Genomic DNA, 18,059 nt, shown 5'->3' on the forward strand with positions numbered 1-18,059 from the left:
AAACATTTTTTTCCCCTTTTTTTTTTTTTCTGCGTATCCGTGACTGTATGAGTCTGCAAAAAGAAAAAGGGAGCTCAAATAGGCACTGCACTTCTTACTGTATTTTTCTACAGCACACTGCCATTAAGTACACACACACACACACACACACACACACACACAGGGACAAATAAATGTGGAAACCTCCTCTAATTGGGGAACCAATAGAGCTGGAGCTCCCTCTAGGGGTGACAGCCGATACAAGAACACGTGGGCTCTTCTGTAAATGTAATTCTGCCCTCAGCGGCTTTCTATGTGCAACCACAGACATTAAAAAAAACACACAAAAAAAACAGACCGATTCAACAGAAATTGTTGAAATTGATGTTTGTGATCAGTGTAGAAATGAGAATTGAGGTCTAATCAACACAACAAACCCTCAATCAAAGACTCGTTGTCATGGCAACAGATCGCGGGAACTACTTTTCCTTTAACTTGCATTTAAATGATTAAATGATGCCTCACTGTCAACAAAGGTCTGGCACGACAGTTTTTTTTACCCACGGAAGAAGCTTTAATAGTCGGAAGTGGAGGCACACTTTGCTTCTACAATGACAAAAAAAAAAATACAGTATAAAATACAGAATTATGTTTGATGTAATGCAGTTGATATTCATGTGATGTAGCTCGTTAGAATATAATGAAGCTGTGCTTATATATGGATGCGAGTGGGAGGAGGGATTCAAAAAAAAATTGCCGGCTTTGTAAGAGCACAGGAGGGGAGCTTACTGGTAATTGTGAGTGGGTAGAAAGGAGGCTTAGAGGTGGGCGAGGAAGTAACCAGGTTTTGTTTTACAAGAAGAGGCAGGGCAGACAAAAGGAGAGCGTTGCACGTATAATGCTGGTTCGCAGTCCTGGAACGGCGTTTCATCACGTGTGATCGCTCACAGTCGTCTGCTGGTGAGTGAGGACCTTCTTCGGGGACTCCGAGTCGCTTCGGTCGGGTCGTCACCCCCCCCCGTCTGGTTGACATCGGAGGTCACCTCCGGCTGATGCTGCCTGTGGGAGCAATTTAACTGGATTGATTAATCGGAGCCTCAAATGACGAAATGTCTCTTTAATAAAAAGAGTTGGAAACAAAAAATAAATAAATAAATAAAAAGTGGAATGTTTCAAATTAAAGTTAGCCATGTTATGTAATAATGATAAAATGTCACAAAGTGTTTTAAAACATTGAAACAAAATTGTTAGTGACAATTTTCTCATCACTTCATTTATGTCAGATGAGATGGCAGATTAGCAGGGACATTTCAGTCACATCAGCATCGACATTAACTAGCAACTAGATAATCATGTGCTACATAACGCCGCCCATTTCCATCAATAGTATAACAACATATTAGCACGCAACAGTATGACGTCACGTAAAATGGTGGCTTGAATGAGTTTATATTCAGGATTGAGATGAGGGGAAAAGGCTGAGCTCTCACAGCAGTTAAAATGTCGCATCATTCAGTGTGTTCCAGTTCCCGGGAAGCTTTTTGTTGGAAGGAACTCCAGGTACACATTCATTAACTTCATGTTTGGTTTATCCGGACCGCTTCCCCTCTGAGGAATAAACATGTATCCTATTTATTGCATGGGAAGTGCTTCCTTCACGCATCCATCAGGGCCCCAAACTCTGGATGCGTCTACTAGGCTGCAACAGTGTGAGTCATCCTTTTTCCTGGTAACATGCACAATCGTGTTAGCGGCACACTCACCTGGCTGTTGTTCCCGTGGCGTGGTTGCTATTGGCGACCAGAGCTTCCCCATACAAGAACTCTGTACTGATCATCTCTGGTGTCAGTTGGACTCCTGAACCTTCACACCTGCGCACGGTTGCGCGCACGCGCACACATGCACACACACACACACACACACACACACACACACACACACACACACACGCGCGCATAATGTGAGCGCGAGAGGAGCCGTCTCCCATTAAACCCGATGGGAAAAGCTGCCAGAGAGGAGATCAATAGAGTAAATGGTGCAGGGGGTGCTTACAGCGTGTCCATTAGTGGTGCCGGGTCGTCGGGGAGAACGGCGAGAGGCGGAGGAGCCGTGAGCGGACGTATGCCGGTGCTGTCGGACCTATAGGAGACACACACACTGCTTTGCCCCGGCCGTGTAGAGGCGGACCACACACACACACACACACACACACCCCCCCCGCACGGAGACAGCGCCGAGACACCGGCGGCGGCTCACTGACGTGAGAGGAAACGCTCCGAGGGGTTGGAGATCTCGGTTTGAACGGGGTGGGGGGGGGATGACGGCGCTCCCGAGTGGAAGGTGGTTCCGCTTGAAGGGGAAAATGAAATTAAGACACCGACGAGCTGCAGGTTGGATTTCGGAGGCGACCCGCAATGTTGCCCTGGCGACGGTTCGGTATCAGTGTCAATGGGTCTACTTTTGTGAAACGGACTTCAAAAGATTTCCATCATACGCCCTAATTTTAACAGCATTTTTAAGTTGACCTGAGTGTTGTTAGTTTAAATGGGTCAGAGGTCAGGGTGCAAAGGTTAGTTTTGTCAGTTAGCTGCATGCTTTGAACCCGGCGGTCACTGGGTTTAAATAATTAATATCATACGTGTACAGTAGTTCTGACCAAGAAATCTGATCGGTCAGCCGTACGTTTAAAACGTGCTCAAATCAGCACGACGGCACACATTTTAATTACCTGGTAAAATATTTCGATCAATATCACCCAAGAGGATGCTTATTGACTGCATCACTGTTATGACACTTCATGACGTCAAAGCGCTCCCTTTTGTGTAATATGACTCAACTGATCACTGTGTAGAAAGTAGTTATTCTGTTTGAGGTCCAAAACAGAAAAACTCTCGGTACCCACTCAGTTCTCCGATGTGTTTGTAGCCGAGACATGACATCTTCTTTTTAATAATTCACAACCGTGTTACGACTGAAGTGGCTGTCAACTTCATTCCCGTCTTCCGCCGTGGCCACTCGGCATTCATTTTTGTGTTTACGAGACGACTTTAGACTCTGAGGTTGTAGCCGCTGATCGAAAATTAACACGACTGAGGCGGGAGTCGGAGGGAACGCTCGCTCTTGCGTGAATAAAGAGGAATGCATCCCGAGTCGGCCTGCGGATCAGCGCCGACAGGCAGAGAGCGAATACTTTGCCTCGCCAGCCATCTGATTATGTAACGCGGGGGGGGGGGGGGAATGGGAAGTGGACAGAAAGGTGAGAGAGAGAGAGAGTCAGCGTAGAGATTCAAACCCACGCAGGAACGAGTGCGGCGGCTGCCCGGATCAACTCGGGCGGCTCGTCCGATAACGACGGCAAAACGCTTTCAGACCTCTCGAGGAACGTCGCTTCATTAGCTCCCTTTTTTTTAAAACGGGCTTAAGAAAAAGCAGAGAGTCCCGTCCCGTCCCGTCCCCCCCCCCCCCCCCCGCGCAGGATGGATTACGGTGTGCACGGCATTATTGTCTTCGATGAGGGGCAGACACACAAAGTGTTTTGCACACCTGAGTGCTACCGTTTCTGACAGGGTGCAGAGAGAAGCACACGGTGCGTCGCAAATAGAACAGGACAGCCCAGTGCCGTGTTCACTAATACACAACATCCAAATACAGCCCGTTCTTCACTGTCCATTTAAGGCTGAATAAATCATTATTTCACAGTGGAAGGGAGAACTTTGCCTCCATACAGTATGACCTAGATTCTGCAAAAACACACACACACACACGTACACACTTTACTTGAGGTATACAATAGAGCTACAGAAAAATTACGATTTCGTGTCCATTTAAAAGATATATTTTTGGGTTTAAATTAGTATTTTTGTCTGTGAATAAGAGCAGCGTCAACACATATCGCTTCAGTCGAAGCTGAAATGTGCTCGTTTGCATTGCAAGTGAAAAGGTGTAAAAACCAGAGGCAGAAAATGAACCTCAACACTCAAAACTGAAGCAAAATAAGCTGTAATTAAAATCCCGACAGGATGTAAATAGCAGCTGCTTAGTGCACAAAAAACCAGACCCGAAAAAAACCACAAATACGAACCACGGCTTCAAAATCCAAACTGAAAAAGTGCTTTAAGTGCAACACACCGTACTGTACAAGCAAATCTCCCAGCTCCGTGAATGCAAGATGAGTTCTGCTGGATACATTACAGGCGGACGGTTTGACATCCTGCAGCCTGGCAGGTGCAGGGAGTCGTGCGGACGCAACGATTACGTATTTATTCCAGCAGACTGTGAGAAGTCATGTTTCAATAATACTGTATGTGAGACGATGAGGGGGGGGGGGGGGGGGGGGGGCAAAGCTGTTAAATGCTACGTCTTGGCAGCCTGGCAGAGGGCAGAGAGGAGAATATCTACGCCAAGAACACAAATATCTGCTCTACACAAACAGGGAGTACTTCTTTACTACTTCAGTACTTCTATTTGGTTTTTTTTAGGCTGTCACTTTAAATTGTACCTTTTTTATTCCAGTGGGTATTTACTGTTGTGTTTTTTTTTTTTTTACAAGACATGACTTCGGGCCACGTCTTGTGGCGCTTGAACATTGGCAGCAGCGTTTTTAAATATTTTAAATATACGAGATGGATGCAGTCTTTTACTGAAAAACAAATCAACGTACGGGTGTAAATATAATAACCGGAACGGAAACTCCAAGAGACCAATTAAAAAAAAAAAAAAAAAAAACACAAGACATGACTTTGACAATGAGATCCATACATTAAGCTACGAACCGGGTATGTATTCATGTGGTTAATAAAAAAAATGTTCCGTCTCGCAATGTTCTTGCAACCAGAGGGTCGCAAGTTCAAATTCTTCCACAGGCTGAAAAGATACAGATAGCGGAAGTAAACAACAACCACTTCCCGCTCTGTAAACAATAACTTTTTGATCCCACGATGCTCCAGTTGGAGCGACTGAGCGTCTTACTGCGCGTCGGGCCGCTTGATGGTAAATACAGCGCACCCTCTCTGTTCACTGCTCTCAGTATTAACTCGGCCTTTTTGCCTTGTTCAGTGAACAAGAAGAAAACAGGAACTGGCCCGACACGACACCGTACGGTGACGTAGCGTCAAACTCCAGCTCTTCCTGATAATTCATTTATGACAGCGGGTACATGAAAGGCCTCCCGCCTCCCGGAGCACGTCGTAATGCAGCTCTGTTGAGGTTCGGTCATTACGGCGCTGAACCGGACGCGCGTAAGTTCGGACCTACCTGCGCGGGCGACGGTCGCTGATGACATCGGGAGGGTCCCAGCAACAATTCAAGGTGATCCGGTCCAAATACTTCCACTTCGTGATCTCCGGGATCACTTCCTGTCGTCGGCCGAGGAGAAAACACCAGATCAAACCACTTCAGATGGAAAACGGGAGATATTTTTGAACTGAAAGGAATATTTTTCCAAAAAAAAAATGCCTCTTTGAATTCCCAGACAGTCGAGTCCTGCAGGGAAATATTTCTTCGAGCGTCTTACTGAAAAAATTATCCCGGTCAAGTACTGTGAGAATAAAAACATTCAGACTGAAAAATAATTACCAAGTGATCCAGCGACTTCATCCGAGTGTGTCGAGTTTCTGTCTTCTGGGCACTCGTGTGTTTCTCGGGGACGGTACATCTGCACACAGGCATTGTATGTTGTTTCGAGGTTATTGGGTGAAATATAAAGGCTTTCATGTAACATGAGGATGACTGGTTACCTGAGAACAGGGGAGAGGAGGAACTCCACATCGCTCACCATGTATTTCAGAGGTGGCTTGTAAGTCTGAAGGCCCGGAGCTGGAATCTAAACCAAAATATCACAAGTTAAATATGTTGCTGTACATGCATCACGTGTGGAAAAGCATTTTTAGACTTCATTTATAATGATAAATCACAGCCGTACAAAGATTCTGAGTGGGTTTGCTGGACACGGTGTGAGCAGAGCCTCCAGAGCCTCCAAATCCTCCTCCTCCTCCTCCCCATCCTCCTCCTCCTCCTCCTCCTCCTGTTCATCTTCAGGCTCCTTTTCATCTTCAGGCTCCTGTTCATCTTCAGGCTTATGTTCTTCTTCAGGCTCATGTTCATCTTCAGGCTTATGTTCATCTTCAGGCTCATGTTCTTCTTCAGGCTCATGTTCTTCTTCAGGCTCATGTTCATCTTCAGGCTCATGTTCATCTTCAGGCTCATGTTCATCTTCAGGCTCATGTTCATCTTCAGGCTTATGTTCATCTTCAGGCTCCTGTTCTTCTTCAGGCTCCTGTTCTTCTTCAGGCTCCTCTTCCTCCTCCCCCTCTTCATCTTCAGGCTCCTCTTCCTCCTCTGCTTTGGGCTCCACTGTGCCGGGAGACTGAGCTGCGACCTTGTTGGGCACCTTCGTGTCCTAAAAGGTAATAAAAAAGTGATGAGGTGGATCAGGGTGGATGAATGGACAAATAAACGGTATATATATTATGAATGAATAAACATCTCTCTGTAATATTGGCTTCAGTCCCGGTGCAGTGTAGTTACCGGAGCTCCAGTGCGAAGAGGCCTGCTCAAAGCGGCGTTGACGAACATGTTGAAGGCCTCCCAGGCGGACGCACGCCGGTAGCCCATCAGCTTGTAGCGCTGAGGAACCTGGAAAGTACCAACAAGGACACGGTGAGAACATCACATCCAAGCAGAGGACGAACACGCTGCCATTACTGCAGCGCAGTCTGGAACAAATATATCTCAAGTCAAAGTTTTAACATGGTTATTTAGTGAAGCTACAGTGGTTCTTAGTTTGGTATTATTTGTCAGCCGACCGGCACGCAGATTGAATTAATTCTATTGTAAACAGAGAAATGCACCAAATCCAATAAAGGATGTCATGAAACAAGCACAAATTAAATTCCCTCTGTAAAAACCAGGATGAATTTTATTTAACCACATCAGAAGTTCTTGAATCAGTTCCTCTGGACTTAACATGAAAAAAAGGAAAAGGTATATCAAAGATGGAATATCGAGCTCTTTTTTTTTTTTTTAATGTCTCTTTATTTCGTTTTATCCTGAATTGAATTTACGCTATCTACATTATTATTGTTATGATACATCTGTACAAATGTGTAAATGTCTGCGCGTCGGTGCATTCTGCACAATGTTTGTATAATTGTCCAAAAACAACAAAAAAACAATACAATCCCCCTTAAAAAAAAAAAAAAAAAAAAAAAAGATAAAGCACCATCACGCCAACGTAACAATATATAATAAAAGACAAAAGTATGACATTCAAAGCTTTACTCAAATGTACAGCAGTATTCACTAAAATATACTTGTACTCTAAAAAGTAAAAACACGTCGCCTCGGCTGCGACATCATAATAATGTTTCCACAGACGACGATGCGTGAATTAAATTTTACTGTTGGAGCTCGTGACCCCTTCTAAAGGGTCCGAAGATAAATCTGAGGGGTCACGACACCAATAATTGGAGAGAGAGAAGAGGCATGGCAGAGCCGGTGATGATTTTCATAAAGGATTAAAACGCTTCATCTCTACTTCATGGTTTTAGCACCACTTCATCAGGTTCCGCCGCGGCTGCAGGGTTCATATCTACAGATGTATACGTGTTGTGCGAGTACTTGCTGCAATAAATACCTACTTGCAGCTTGAAGAAAGGAGCGCGTGCGGTCACGGTCCCGTGGATGGGATCGACGGCCGCTGCGGCCAAACCGAAGCGAGCCTGGAAACACGGAGGAGACAAATGGTGTTATTTGTTGAACTGAACACCAAAGCTGGTCTCTCTCTCTTTCTCTCTGCGGGGCGGCTGGTTAATGACAGATTTAATCAAACGGAGCTTCCTCTTTGATTCTACCAGATCAAACGACGTCCTTCGCGGGGACCGAATGGATGGAGATCGTTTCATGTGCGGGACGATAGCCAGCGCTCACTTCTCAGCGGGCTGTCGTCTTCTGAAAGTCACCTCCCACTTAGGGCAGTTTAGGAATCTCGTGTCCAAACACTTTGATTTGTAAAAGAAGGGACTGAACTCTTTAATAAAGAGGCTGCTGATCACATTACTTGACATAATAAGACTGGTTAAATCCAAATACAACTAGCAGTTTGATCTGTATTTCTTACGGTGTGCTGTTGGCAGTCCTGCAGTGTCTGCACCAGGGGGTCATGTTCATTAGAGTAAACGGGGAAGGAAGATGAAAAGACTTTCTTTGGGGAGATTTTCAGGTCAAACGTCTTCTCTTCTCCAGCTGAAGGAAACATACAAAAGAGGTGACGGAAGATTAAAAACAACAAAAGAGAAAAAAGGAAGCGCATTTCTTTCTTTTTTTTTTTGCAGTCGTCAATACGCGCAGCTCCGTAGATAGTTATGTTCCTGAGGCGTGCTCATAATAACTCAAAGGGATTTCATTTCCATTTTTCTTCTAGGAATAAATTAAATTAAGCGCGCGTACCAGACATGGCGTAATGAGATTATTTCTGAATGAGGAGATCATTGGATAATCACAACCTGTCTGAGCTGAGGGCAGCTTCCTCCTGCTATCTGCCAGCGTCTGAAGAGGGGCCAGTCTCCGGTTCACGCGACATCGGATCACCACCTGGAAAGGGAGCGACAGGAAGCGGGGGGGAGGGGTCACTCCATTACCCAGGATACTCGGCGCTTGTAATCCCAGGAGAGGCGTCAGAGGAAGACTTCATTATTTCTTGACTTTTAAACTTTCCCCTTATTTCATAATGAGCCCGCAAAGATGCGCAGTGGACTCGGACCAGAGCAGGAACCGGTGAAAAATGGCGTTTTAAACTGTGATCTTTCATGTACGTCAGCACTCGGAGGCTGCAGGTGTTTCCTGTTTGCTTTGATTAACGTTGATGAGAGGAGAGCTTCACTGCAGCCCACCTGCGGGACATTCGACTGATTGGACAGAGAAACCGGAGTGCGTAAAAAGTGAAGGAGTCTGAAAAGTTGCTGAAGCCGCCGAATACGGATTTAATGATGTTATAATGTATGATGTAAATGAGCAGCAGCACTTGTTCAGCTGATACAACAAAATAAAGAAGATACTTTTTAATAAAAGGTCAAATGAGCAAACAAGTGCACTCTGGTGTTGAATGACGTTCTTGCGTTGATCTGAATTTTTTTTGTTATGAATGTGTTTCTCTCTTGACCCCTTGGCTTCCTGTCAAAACATTGCACTTGGAAATTGATCAATTAGGATCAACATATCTTGTTTAGACAGTTGAACTCAGTAAACAGTGTCTTTTTTTGTTTTAAATATAACACTTTAATTTCTGTTTTTTTTTTTTTTGTTTTTTTTACTGCAGCCAACTTTTCAAGATGTTTAAACAGCTCATTTTGGATCAATTTCAGTTAAAAAAAAAAGTAACTCTGTCCTAATTCTTCCACATAAAATATAGATATCTTTGCTTTCCAAGCAACAAACATGAAATATTAGTTTATTTTAGTTTTATAATTAGTTTTTCCAGGCGTATGTTGCTGGACTAATTATTTACTTAAGAACCCATCAAACAATTTAAGCAAGAAGCTGAGCTCACATAACAGCAGGGAAATACACACTGCAACCAATTTACATGTAGTTCACATTAGAAACAACCAAACAGAAATAAACTGGCTAAAAAAAAAAAAACAAGGTCACAGCTGTACACTGTCGACCCACTGTTCAGAGACACTTCCTTTAAGAAACCGGGTGAACATATGTTGACTTTTACTGGAAGCCGCACCTCCTGGGAAAACTGACTGAGCTGTAAAGAACATCATACATTTAGCGTGAGGGCTTCGCACATGGCTGGGCTGCAGGGACGGTGGTGCTCCCCCGAGGGACGGTGGTGCTCCCCCGAGGGACGGTGGTGCTCCCCCGAGGGACGGGGCAACGTGTGCGCATGCATGCGTGTACCTTGCGTGCTGCCTGCTGGAACAGTCGCAGGGCCCCTCGTCTCAGCTCCCACCGGAAGCTGGGGTGAAACTGGAAGGACGGGGCTCCCTCGGGGGCCTGGAGGACGTTAGGAAGACATCGCTGACATTCACATGCTCGTTGGGAACGCTTACATTGAGTGCATATGAAAAAAGGGCCGTGAAGTAGTAGCTTGGAGTATTTAAATGACAAAGGAGAGGGGAATAGTAAAAAGTGAACGTTAGATTGGATTAAATTGGAAAAGAGCTGTGAGCAACAGATCGGTTTAAACTGAGGCCACTGAGGGAGAGGTTTTTTTTTTTTTTTTGTAAAACACCCCTCATCCAAAGAATAAAAGCTCTGACTTGGTAGAAGCTTATTCACACGTTCACTAAGACAAAATATAGATCTACTCAGCATTAACTAAACATTGTGCATGCTATAGTTAGATTTGAATGTGAAGAGTTGCTGAGCTGCTGAGACTTCGCTGAAAACAACCATTTTATGTGTCCAGTTCTTCATCTGAAATGCGACTGTTAGGGAAAGTGAATCTGTACCCGTCCTGCTTCACGAAGCACCCGCCTGGAGGAAAGTCGAGGTTGTCCGGCAGCAAAGTCTTCCTCCTGCATTACATCTCCGTGTTTCACCTAAAACACAGTCAGAGGGCAGAAAGTCTGTAAAGTACACAAATATTTGAAATGAGAAGACTCAACATATCTAAGTCCAGACCAAAGTGGAGGACCGGCTGACTGACAGAACGTCGGTGACTTGATGCCAGTATGGATCAGTAGCAAAAGAAATATGACTTTAGTTTGACAAGAAGGAGCTCATTTTCGCTGGAGCATTACTCCATATCTGTCACACTGTCAAAATCGGTTAAGAAAAGCCGCTCCAAATATTACGGCATAAAGGGAAATTAGTATGAAAGCAAAGAGTAAATGGTGTTCTTTCTATTTTTGGTAAAACCTTCAGGCCTTCCGTCCAGATTCCAAAGAGGGCATCGAGTGTAGAAGGAGATGATCCCTTCATAAAAACAGGAGTTCCCATAAAACGCCAAAGCGTGGTGATATGAGGCTGTGAAACAGAGTGTGTGTGGCGGAGGACGCTTCTGTGTGTGTGTGTGTGTGTGTGTGTGTGTGTGTGTGTGTGTGTGTGTGTGTGTGTGTGTGTGTGTGTGTGCATTATAAACAGCGCAGGTGGAGGGGAGGTGGGGACGGAAGTGCTGGTAAGTGTCTGTGAGAGGTCTGTCAACTATTCCAACAACCTTTTCGGGGACACACACACACACTCTCACACACTCACAGACTCACATTTCTCATTGCGATGTTACCTTGGCTGCGTTAGTTCCACACAGACTCAATAAAATAAATCAGAGAGACAGAGGGAGGTTTTTTTTGTTGTTTTTTTTTTAAAGGGTGCAAACGCCAGTATGGATCTAATAATACTACATCTGAACCGCGTTATGACATCGGAATGCCGACGGAGTCCCGCATAAGTGATTAATTATCAACCCATCTGGTAAAGGTCACTTTGAATTAAGTGGAATAAAAAGACTCGAAGGCCTGACATGAAAACATGAAAACATCTACGGCAACAAAACCAGAAAGATTTGCTCTCGTGTGACAAATCATTTGAGCACGGAGAGGATTTGATGGGCACACCGTGTACGATAATGCTGTGCAGCCGAAGCAACGTCCTTGAACGTCCGCGTCCTGCAGGTTTCTGTTACGTCTAACTGTATTTGTTGAGGAATGCAGAGCCTCGAGGACCAGAAGTCAGTCACAGTGGAGCATTTAAACATGCAAGCAAGTCTTGAAAGTAGATTTGAGTTCCTGCATAACTTTTCTCCCGGAGGGAGCTGGAGGATTGCATCGGGGCCACGGAGGAAGAGACGGTGTATCAACTGGTGGCTCAAAACCCACGTGGTCATTTTAAGTGGGCCGCGGATGAGAAGTATAAGTTATACTTATATTTTGAAGTTTGCAGAACTTCTGCTGCTGTGCTTTTACTTTCACTTTACTGTGATTTCCAAAGGCACAGTGCGTGCCGTAGCCTCATGCTGCCGGTGTTGCCGTGACAATAATTACCGAAACGAATGTTGTCAAATCGATAGTTTGCTCTCATTCAAACATTTTGTGAAGCAGTTTAGGATTTGAAGTCTGACTTTTTTATTTCATTGGGTTTTTAGCCGTATTTGCACTAACAATGCACTCTTGTTGTTTATTTCATGTTCCTCCGTGTCCTCGCTGAGTGCAAGGTCTCACCATGTATTGATGCAGAGCGATCTCTCTCTCCTCCACGATCTGCCTCCTGGTTCTCTCCGACATGGGATCCGTACCTGGGTGAATTTGCCTGAGTGAGATATACAGGTTTACTGTGTATCAATTAAGCAGTCACCTTAAAAAGCACATATACACTAAAATAGTTGCTATTTGTGACCTTTGACGTGACCTTTAGTGCGTGAGGAAATAGAGCTGGAAGTGTCCAAACGTTCACAGGTAATTATATTTGAGTTTAACCTACCATTTGAGGTGGTTGGCTTGCTCCTCCTTCATGTTCTGTTGAACCTTCCTCATGAAGAGCACCTCCTTCAGCTGCCTGCTTTGCGGGTCTGACATGCTGCGGCAGGACATGGCTGAAACGAAGAGGGCACCGGCAAAACAAATGTGACATTAGACATACTGTAATGTGCGCAGTTTAAAATGCAATTTGCTGCAGCAACAGGTTTGATGAGGCGTCAGCTCCAAGAGTAAAAACCTGTGGGTTGTATCTACCTTCCTTCAGGCTTTTAGAGCTGAGTTTACTGGCGTCCCTGATCAGCATCTTTGCCACGCCTGCAGGAGTACAGGCATCCACCGGCGGGGTGAGTTCAGGCTTAACATCAGCCTGAACTCTCAGCACCTGGAGGGGAGGTAAAGAAATACATGGACATGGAGGATTAAAAAAAAAAAGAAGAAAAATCATGAAAATATCATTTCGATGTCTAGAATAAAAGGTTTTAGTTTCAAAAAGTATAAATTACTTTCAAATCAGAGCAAAAAAAAAAGCTCGCCTAAAATTTAAATCAAGATACAGCAGAGACGGTGACTGATGACCAGTCGGCTACCTTTGACTTGTCGGCCTCTCTGCTCGGCCTGTGTTTGGTTTTACTCTGAGGAGGCACTTGGCTGGCAGGTGAAGATCGTCTGTGTTCCGCCGGCAGCGCAGCTCCTCGACCCGGCTTTCTTCCCAGCGGGCTATCGTGCAATAAGATGAAGAGAGAGGAAAAATACACGCGATGGGTCGTTTTAATTATCAGCTAAACGTAAAGAATAAAAACTCGTGAAGGAGCAATTGTTGAAATATTTAAACAATAATATCAGCTGAGAGGCTGAGCAACCAGGTCAGAGGCCAGACGATGAATTTTCATACTACTTTGATGTTTCCAGGTGTCAAATGTTTTCAGTGCTCCCTCTCTGTGTAAAAAAAAAACATTAGAAACAGCTCTCAGTACAGTAACGCCGTTTAATACGACGACTTCAATCCCTGCAGCCTTAAATCAGCACAGTCGGCTCAGCGCCTCGCTGACACTGTGTCAACAAGAGCTGAACATTACGAGCGTCACAAAGGATCCACCAGATTTATTTAGGAATTTATTGCAGCGTGTGTGTGTGTGTGTGTGTTAGATTGCATGAGATTGAATAGATTGGTGGAACACAGAAGCAGATATTAAAAAGATCCCCATCTGTTTCTTTTAGGAATAACCTTCTATCTACGTCGGATAAGTCCGGCGGGAGACTCTCGGCAACCGGCGAGTGTCAGGCATCGGTTCGAGCTGGAAACAACATGGGCCGGAGAACACGATCCTTAATCTTTCACTCGCACATATTTCATCTTTTATTTGGTTCCACTGTGGGAAACAACAAACACAGGGAGAGTGTTTTATATGCTAAACATCCATCGGGAAACATATCCATCTTGATATCACTGCACCAGCTACCGAGCTATTTTCATGAATTATTAACTTTTGGCCGAGATAACGGCAGACAGTGCTGTGGATGGAGCAGCAGCCGTGTGATGGATGGCACCCTCTTTCTCATGGGAACAGAATTAAACATTAGGTCCTGGCAGCTGAAAAAAAAAAAAAATAGGAACATACGGACATTTTCTTTGAGTCTAGCTGGGTGCATGTTTGGAGGTTGGTTCGCTGAGACAACGCGAGTACAGCTTTTATTATCCAGCAGCAGAGGAGAAATGTTCATATTCACAATGTCTGATGCACCACTGGCTGGTAGCATCCGGTAGAATGAGTACGTTGTGAATTAAAAGTCCCGTTTCAACCTGTTACATAACAGCTACAACAGGTGCATGTCGTGGGCTTCAGCGGGTGATTGTACAGTGGGTACAAACATGCTGCGGAATGAGGAAAGGCAACAGCCGGAGTGTGAGATAGCACGGTGAGATAAGATAACACAGGGAGAGCAGGACAGTGAAATGTCCACACCACCCCTGAAACAAATCATTTCTCGTGACTGCTGGTTTGAGATAGCGGTATCTGTGCGATCTGTGCACCTTTAATGCACCATCACAGACCACAGAAGGGCTGCGGTGTTTTCACATGTCACTTAACTGCCTGTATTACCTGTGAGCCCGGCGAGGCGCGGAGCTGCCGGTGACGGTGCAGAGGTAAGGCCGGGTGTTGAACTGGGAAACGACCAGCTGCATGGTGACCTGAGAGGTCTCGTGGCGTAAAGGGCTGAAGGTCACGGTGATCTTCACCTCGCCGTTGGCTGGAATCACACCTGGGAGAGCAAGACAGGAAGGAGAATTACTTCAGCAGCGAGCGACAGCAGCAGCTCCGACTTGTAAAGTGGTCAAAAATAATAAATTAAAAAAAAAAAAAAAAAAGGAGAAAAAGCATCTCCGAAATGAGAAATGCATTTGTATTTCTTCTTCTCGTTCCAGGTTCGGACAAAGTTAAAACAGCTGTAACTCCGATGTTAAGAGCCTCTTCCGCCATGTGTTGTGATGCCTTCCAGACTCTACTGCTTTATGTCAGCGTGTGGAAACTGCAGGCCTCCTCGGTGACTTATTGAATACACAACACACGACGCTCTGAGGGTTTGAGAAAGCGCAGCACACATGCTCTTGCTGGTGGATTACAATCTTTAATCTTGTGGGCTAAACGAGAACAGAAAAAAGAAAAAACACCTTCTTTATCATTTCAGGACGTTACGTTAAATATTTCCCTCGTCCTTACCCGCCAGTGGATGGATGGAGAAGGCCTCGTGTGGCTGAATGACACACACCTGAAACTCAAAGTCAGTGGGGCAGCTGCATCTCAGGGGAATAACGTGGCACACGCTGGAGACCAGGTGAGGAAGAAGAAGAAAAACAAACATGCGGTTATTTTTTTTTTTCTACAATTTCACACTAACGGGTGAATGGAAGAATGGTTGGTAGTATGGAAGAATACAAAGAGACAGGCAGGACCTCGGGCAGATGGGAGGTCAGAAAAACACTCCATCATAGATCCCAACACACACACGCACACACACACACACACACACACACACACACACACACACACACACACACACACACCTTTGTCCAAGTGGCACGGCCGCGAGGTCGATACAAGGAGGGATGTGCAGGTCGTCGATGACAGGGTACGCATGAACTGGGATTAACAGGTTCTCTTCCCCCTTTAGAAAAAAAAAAAGTGGAGGTGGGTTTGAATGAATAGAGGGAAACGTGAGAGAGACAGATATGGAAGAAGCAGAGAGATAAGAGAGGTCTCAAAAGTAAACACGGGGACGTATTATATAAAAAGAGATAAATTAAAGCAGCTAGGACTTGTTGCTCGCGGTTGTATAAATGTTTGCGTAGCTCCATGAGATAAGATGCGCGCCTCGTGAGCCGGCCGCTGCGGGGAGCTGCGTCTTTCTGGGAATTGTTCTTAGCGCCGCTGTAAAAGTCCTTGAAAATCAGCTTCCGTTAAATGTTCAAGGTGAAAAAAGAAAGGAAAAAAAAACAGCCACAAAGCGACCGCGGTGCCATCCAAAGCGTCGGAGGCTGACCTTGCAGTGAACCCGAACGCAGTCGTAGAAGTAGCGCCACTCGTCGGGACAGAAGCTGACCTTCAGCGTGTAGGCGAGGCCCGGGATGAGTCGACACTTGGAAAACAAGGTTGAATCATCAGAGAGGGCACCGATTGCACTCAAAGACAAGCGGAGCACTAAACTTATATTTCGGTCAGCAATTTATAATGAAAAATAAAAATGAAAACCTACCTTTTTGGTGTAAGTTGTTTGGAAGTGCTTGGTTTGGGTGGGAATGATGTGAATATTCATAACTTCGATTGAGATGTTGATTAGTTTCTGATGGAGAGGAAGAGGAGCGAAAAGAAAATCATTCGTTTCCAACCAATCATGTGCACTCGAGGAAAACCATTTCCACATTCGTGATGCTTATATCTACAGCGCTTCATCACGCATATCAGGCCCTATTCAATTAAAACAAAATGTACCCTTTAAACCAAATGAGAGGAATTTAAGATGAGATTTTTACAATTATTCAAATACTGTTTTGTTTCCGTGGGTTTGCTTCTTACTACACAGGAAAATTCCAACTCCAAGACATGAAGAGTTTCTGTAGTCAGGTGCTGTGATGGGCAGTTATTTGAATAAACGCTTTTTTTTTTTTTATTTCCGTGTAATTTTTGGACTATAATCATTACAATATTGGTAAAACAAAGCTCATAGTGAAGCTATAGTGGCTGAGGGGCTGTAAAAAGAATGAGGTGTTGCATCTAAGTGTTATAATGTTCAGGAAAACCCTGCTTGTTCTTCACAACAAGGAGGAATCAATAATCCTCTTTACACTGGAGGCATAGAAAGAATGACAGAAAATTGTTTTGCTCACCAGGATCTTTATGTAATCCTTCCCGAGCTCAAACCCGCTGAAGTGAAGCTCTGACGGCTCTGCTTGGATCATGCCGTTGCTTTTCAGGTTGGCGTAGATTTCTATAAGGACAAAAAAAAAAAAAAAAAAAATAAGTTCAACATAGGGAAAACAAAAATATACACATCAGCTGTACTGAACCCCAAATAAGCAGCAACTAGGGGGACGTAACACAACAAAGGCAACTGGTTCTTCTGACAAAGTGGATGCCATTGTGTATAAATTGAATATAAATTGAATGTCACTGCAAGGTTAAACACTTGGTATCACTGCGGTCAGAGGTTTCAGAGGCGTACTTGATTCCAGGAGACGGTTGGGGACGCTGGCGCTGCTCCTGCTCTCCTCCACCAGCTGGCTCAGAGGCAGAGGTGTCCCCCTCCTCAGGGGCTCCGAGATTATCTGCGGGTCGGACGGGGCCACCTCCATCCCGGCAAAAGGTCAGCGGCGGCTCCCCGGTGAGAGGAATGGCGGGAGGCCGGAGGGCAGCGAAGGAGACGGCGCCGTGTTACAATGCTGTACAAAAAAAAAAAAAAAGAGAGACGCGAAAGGACAGCGGGTTTGTATTTTATGTATGTAAATTAAAGTTCACTTGAGCATTTGTTGATATAAAAATGTAAAAAAAAAAAAAAAACATCTCCTGCCTTGTTAATATTACGAACAGTTGGTAATTAAAAATGCGCAAGGAGGCTAACGATAGCAAATAACTCGGGTATTGTTAGATGCATTTTAACCGGCGTTGACTGTAATTAAGGCTAATAAGAAGAGTTTTGTCGACGTCTTAAGGAAAATAACTTTTGAAACTTACTTATGTCACAGACGAACTGCTGCTTTAAGTTACAACAGTCACCTTCCGTGTATTGTCGTGTCGTTTAAATACTTTTCTCTTGCTGTTGGAGAAAAGGACCCAACCGCCAAACACTGTCGTTACCATAGTGACGCGCGCGCGAGCTGAGGGGGGCGGGACTTAACGTCCTGTGGGCGAATAACGATTGGCCGGGAGCCCGCTCCATTAAACTCGGTCAACCCGCCAAAATGAGACCGGAAGCTCACCTCCTTACCGCCAAAATAAAAGCCAAACAAAACAATGGGACTTGCAGTCCTTGCAAATTCAAATGCTGTACGGTAAAAACAGGTTATTAAAATTAACGTTTCTATTACTTATAGTTATGCTACTGAGTATACTCACTAATGTACTACTCTAGGCCCATATATATATCTATATGCCTAATTTATGGTTT

General features: G+C 44.7%; 1 protein-coding gene across 1 annotated transcript; it reads right to left on the reverse strand.

The window, feature by feature from the left end:
* Positions 1 to 1,738: 1,738 nt before the first annotated feature.
* Positions 1,739 to 17,369, reverse strand: cfap221 (cilia and flagella associated protein 221). The gene is made up of 23 exons (XM_069166289.1): positions 17,118 to 17,369; positions 16,783 to 16,883; positions 16,152 to 16,238; positions 15,939 to 16,034; positions 15,463 to 15,563; positions 15,119 to 15,222; positions 14,501 to 14,660; positions 12,986 to 13,115; positions 12,654 to 12,780; positions 12,403 to 12,514; positions 12,144 to 12,231; positions 10,437 to 10,526; positions 9,883 to 9,978; positions 8,481 to 8,568; positions 8,096 to 8,220; positions 7,617 to 7,697; positions 6,505 to 6,612; positions 5,900 to 6,376; positions 5,715 to 5,800; positions 5,554 to 5,632; positions 5,233 to 5,333; positions 2,032 to 2,118; positions 1,739 to 1,850 (listed from the first exon to the last, which is right to left on the reverse strand). Exons 1-23 carry the CDS (start codon positions 17,245 to 17,247, stop codon positions 1,739 to 1,741), a joined length of 2,766 nt encoding a protein of 921 aa, XP_069022390.1. The 5' UTR covers positions 17,248 to 17,369.
* Positions 17,370 to 18,059: the final 690 nt, after the last annotated feature.

Source organism: Embiotoca jacksoni, unplaced genomic scaffold, assembly GCF_022577435.1.
Source record: "Embiotoca jacksoni isolate LCO1_2020_lvr unplaced genomic scaffold, fEmbJac1.0.p SCAF_38, whole genome shotgun sequence".
In the NCBI taxonomy this organism is placed as follows: Eukaryota; Metazoa; Chordata; class Actinopteri; family Embiotocidae; genus Embiotoca; species Embiotoca jacksoni.

Excerpts from the sequence above, each read along its gene's own strand:
- cfap221 (XM_069166289.1), bottom strand. The coding sequence starts at position 17,247 with ATGGAGGTGGCCCCGTCCGACCCGCAGATAATCTCGGAGCCCCTGAGG. Across the intron at positions 8,569-9,882 it reads TCCAGCAGGCAGCACGCAAG|GTGGTGATCCGATGTCGCGT; the intron begins GTACACGCATGC and ends CTCCCTTTCCAG. Across the intron at positions 6,377-6,504 it reads CTCTTCGCACTGGAGCTCCG|GACACGAAGGTGCCCAACAA; the intron begins GTAACTACACTG and ends ATTACCTTTTAG.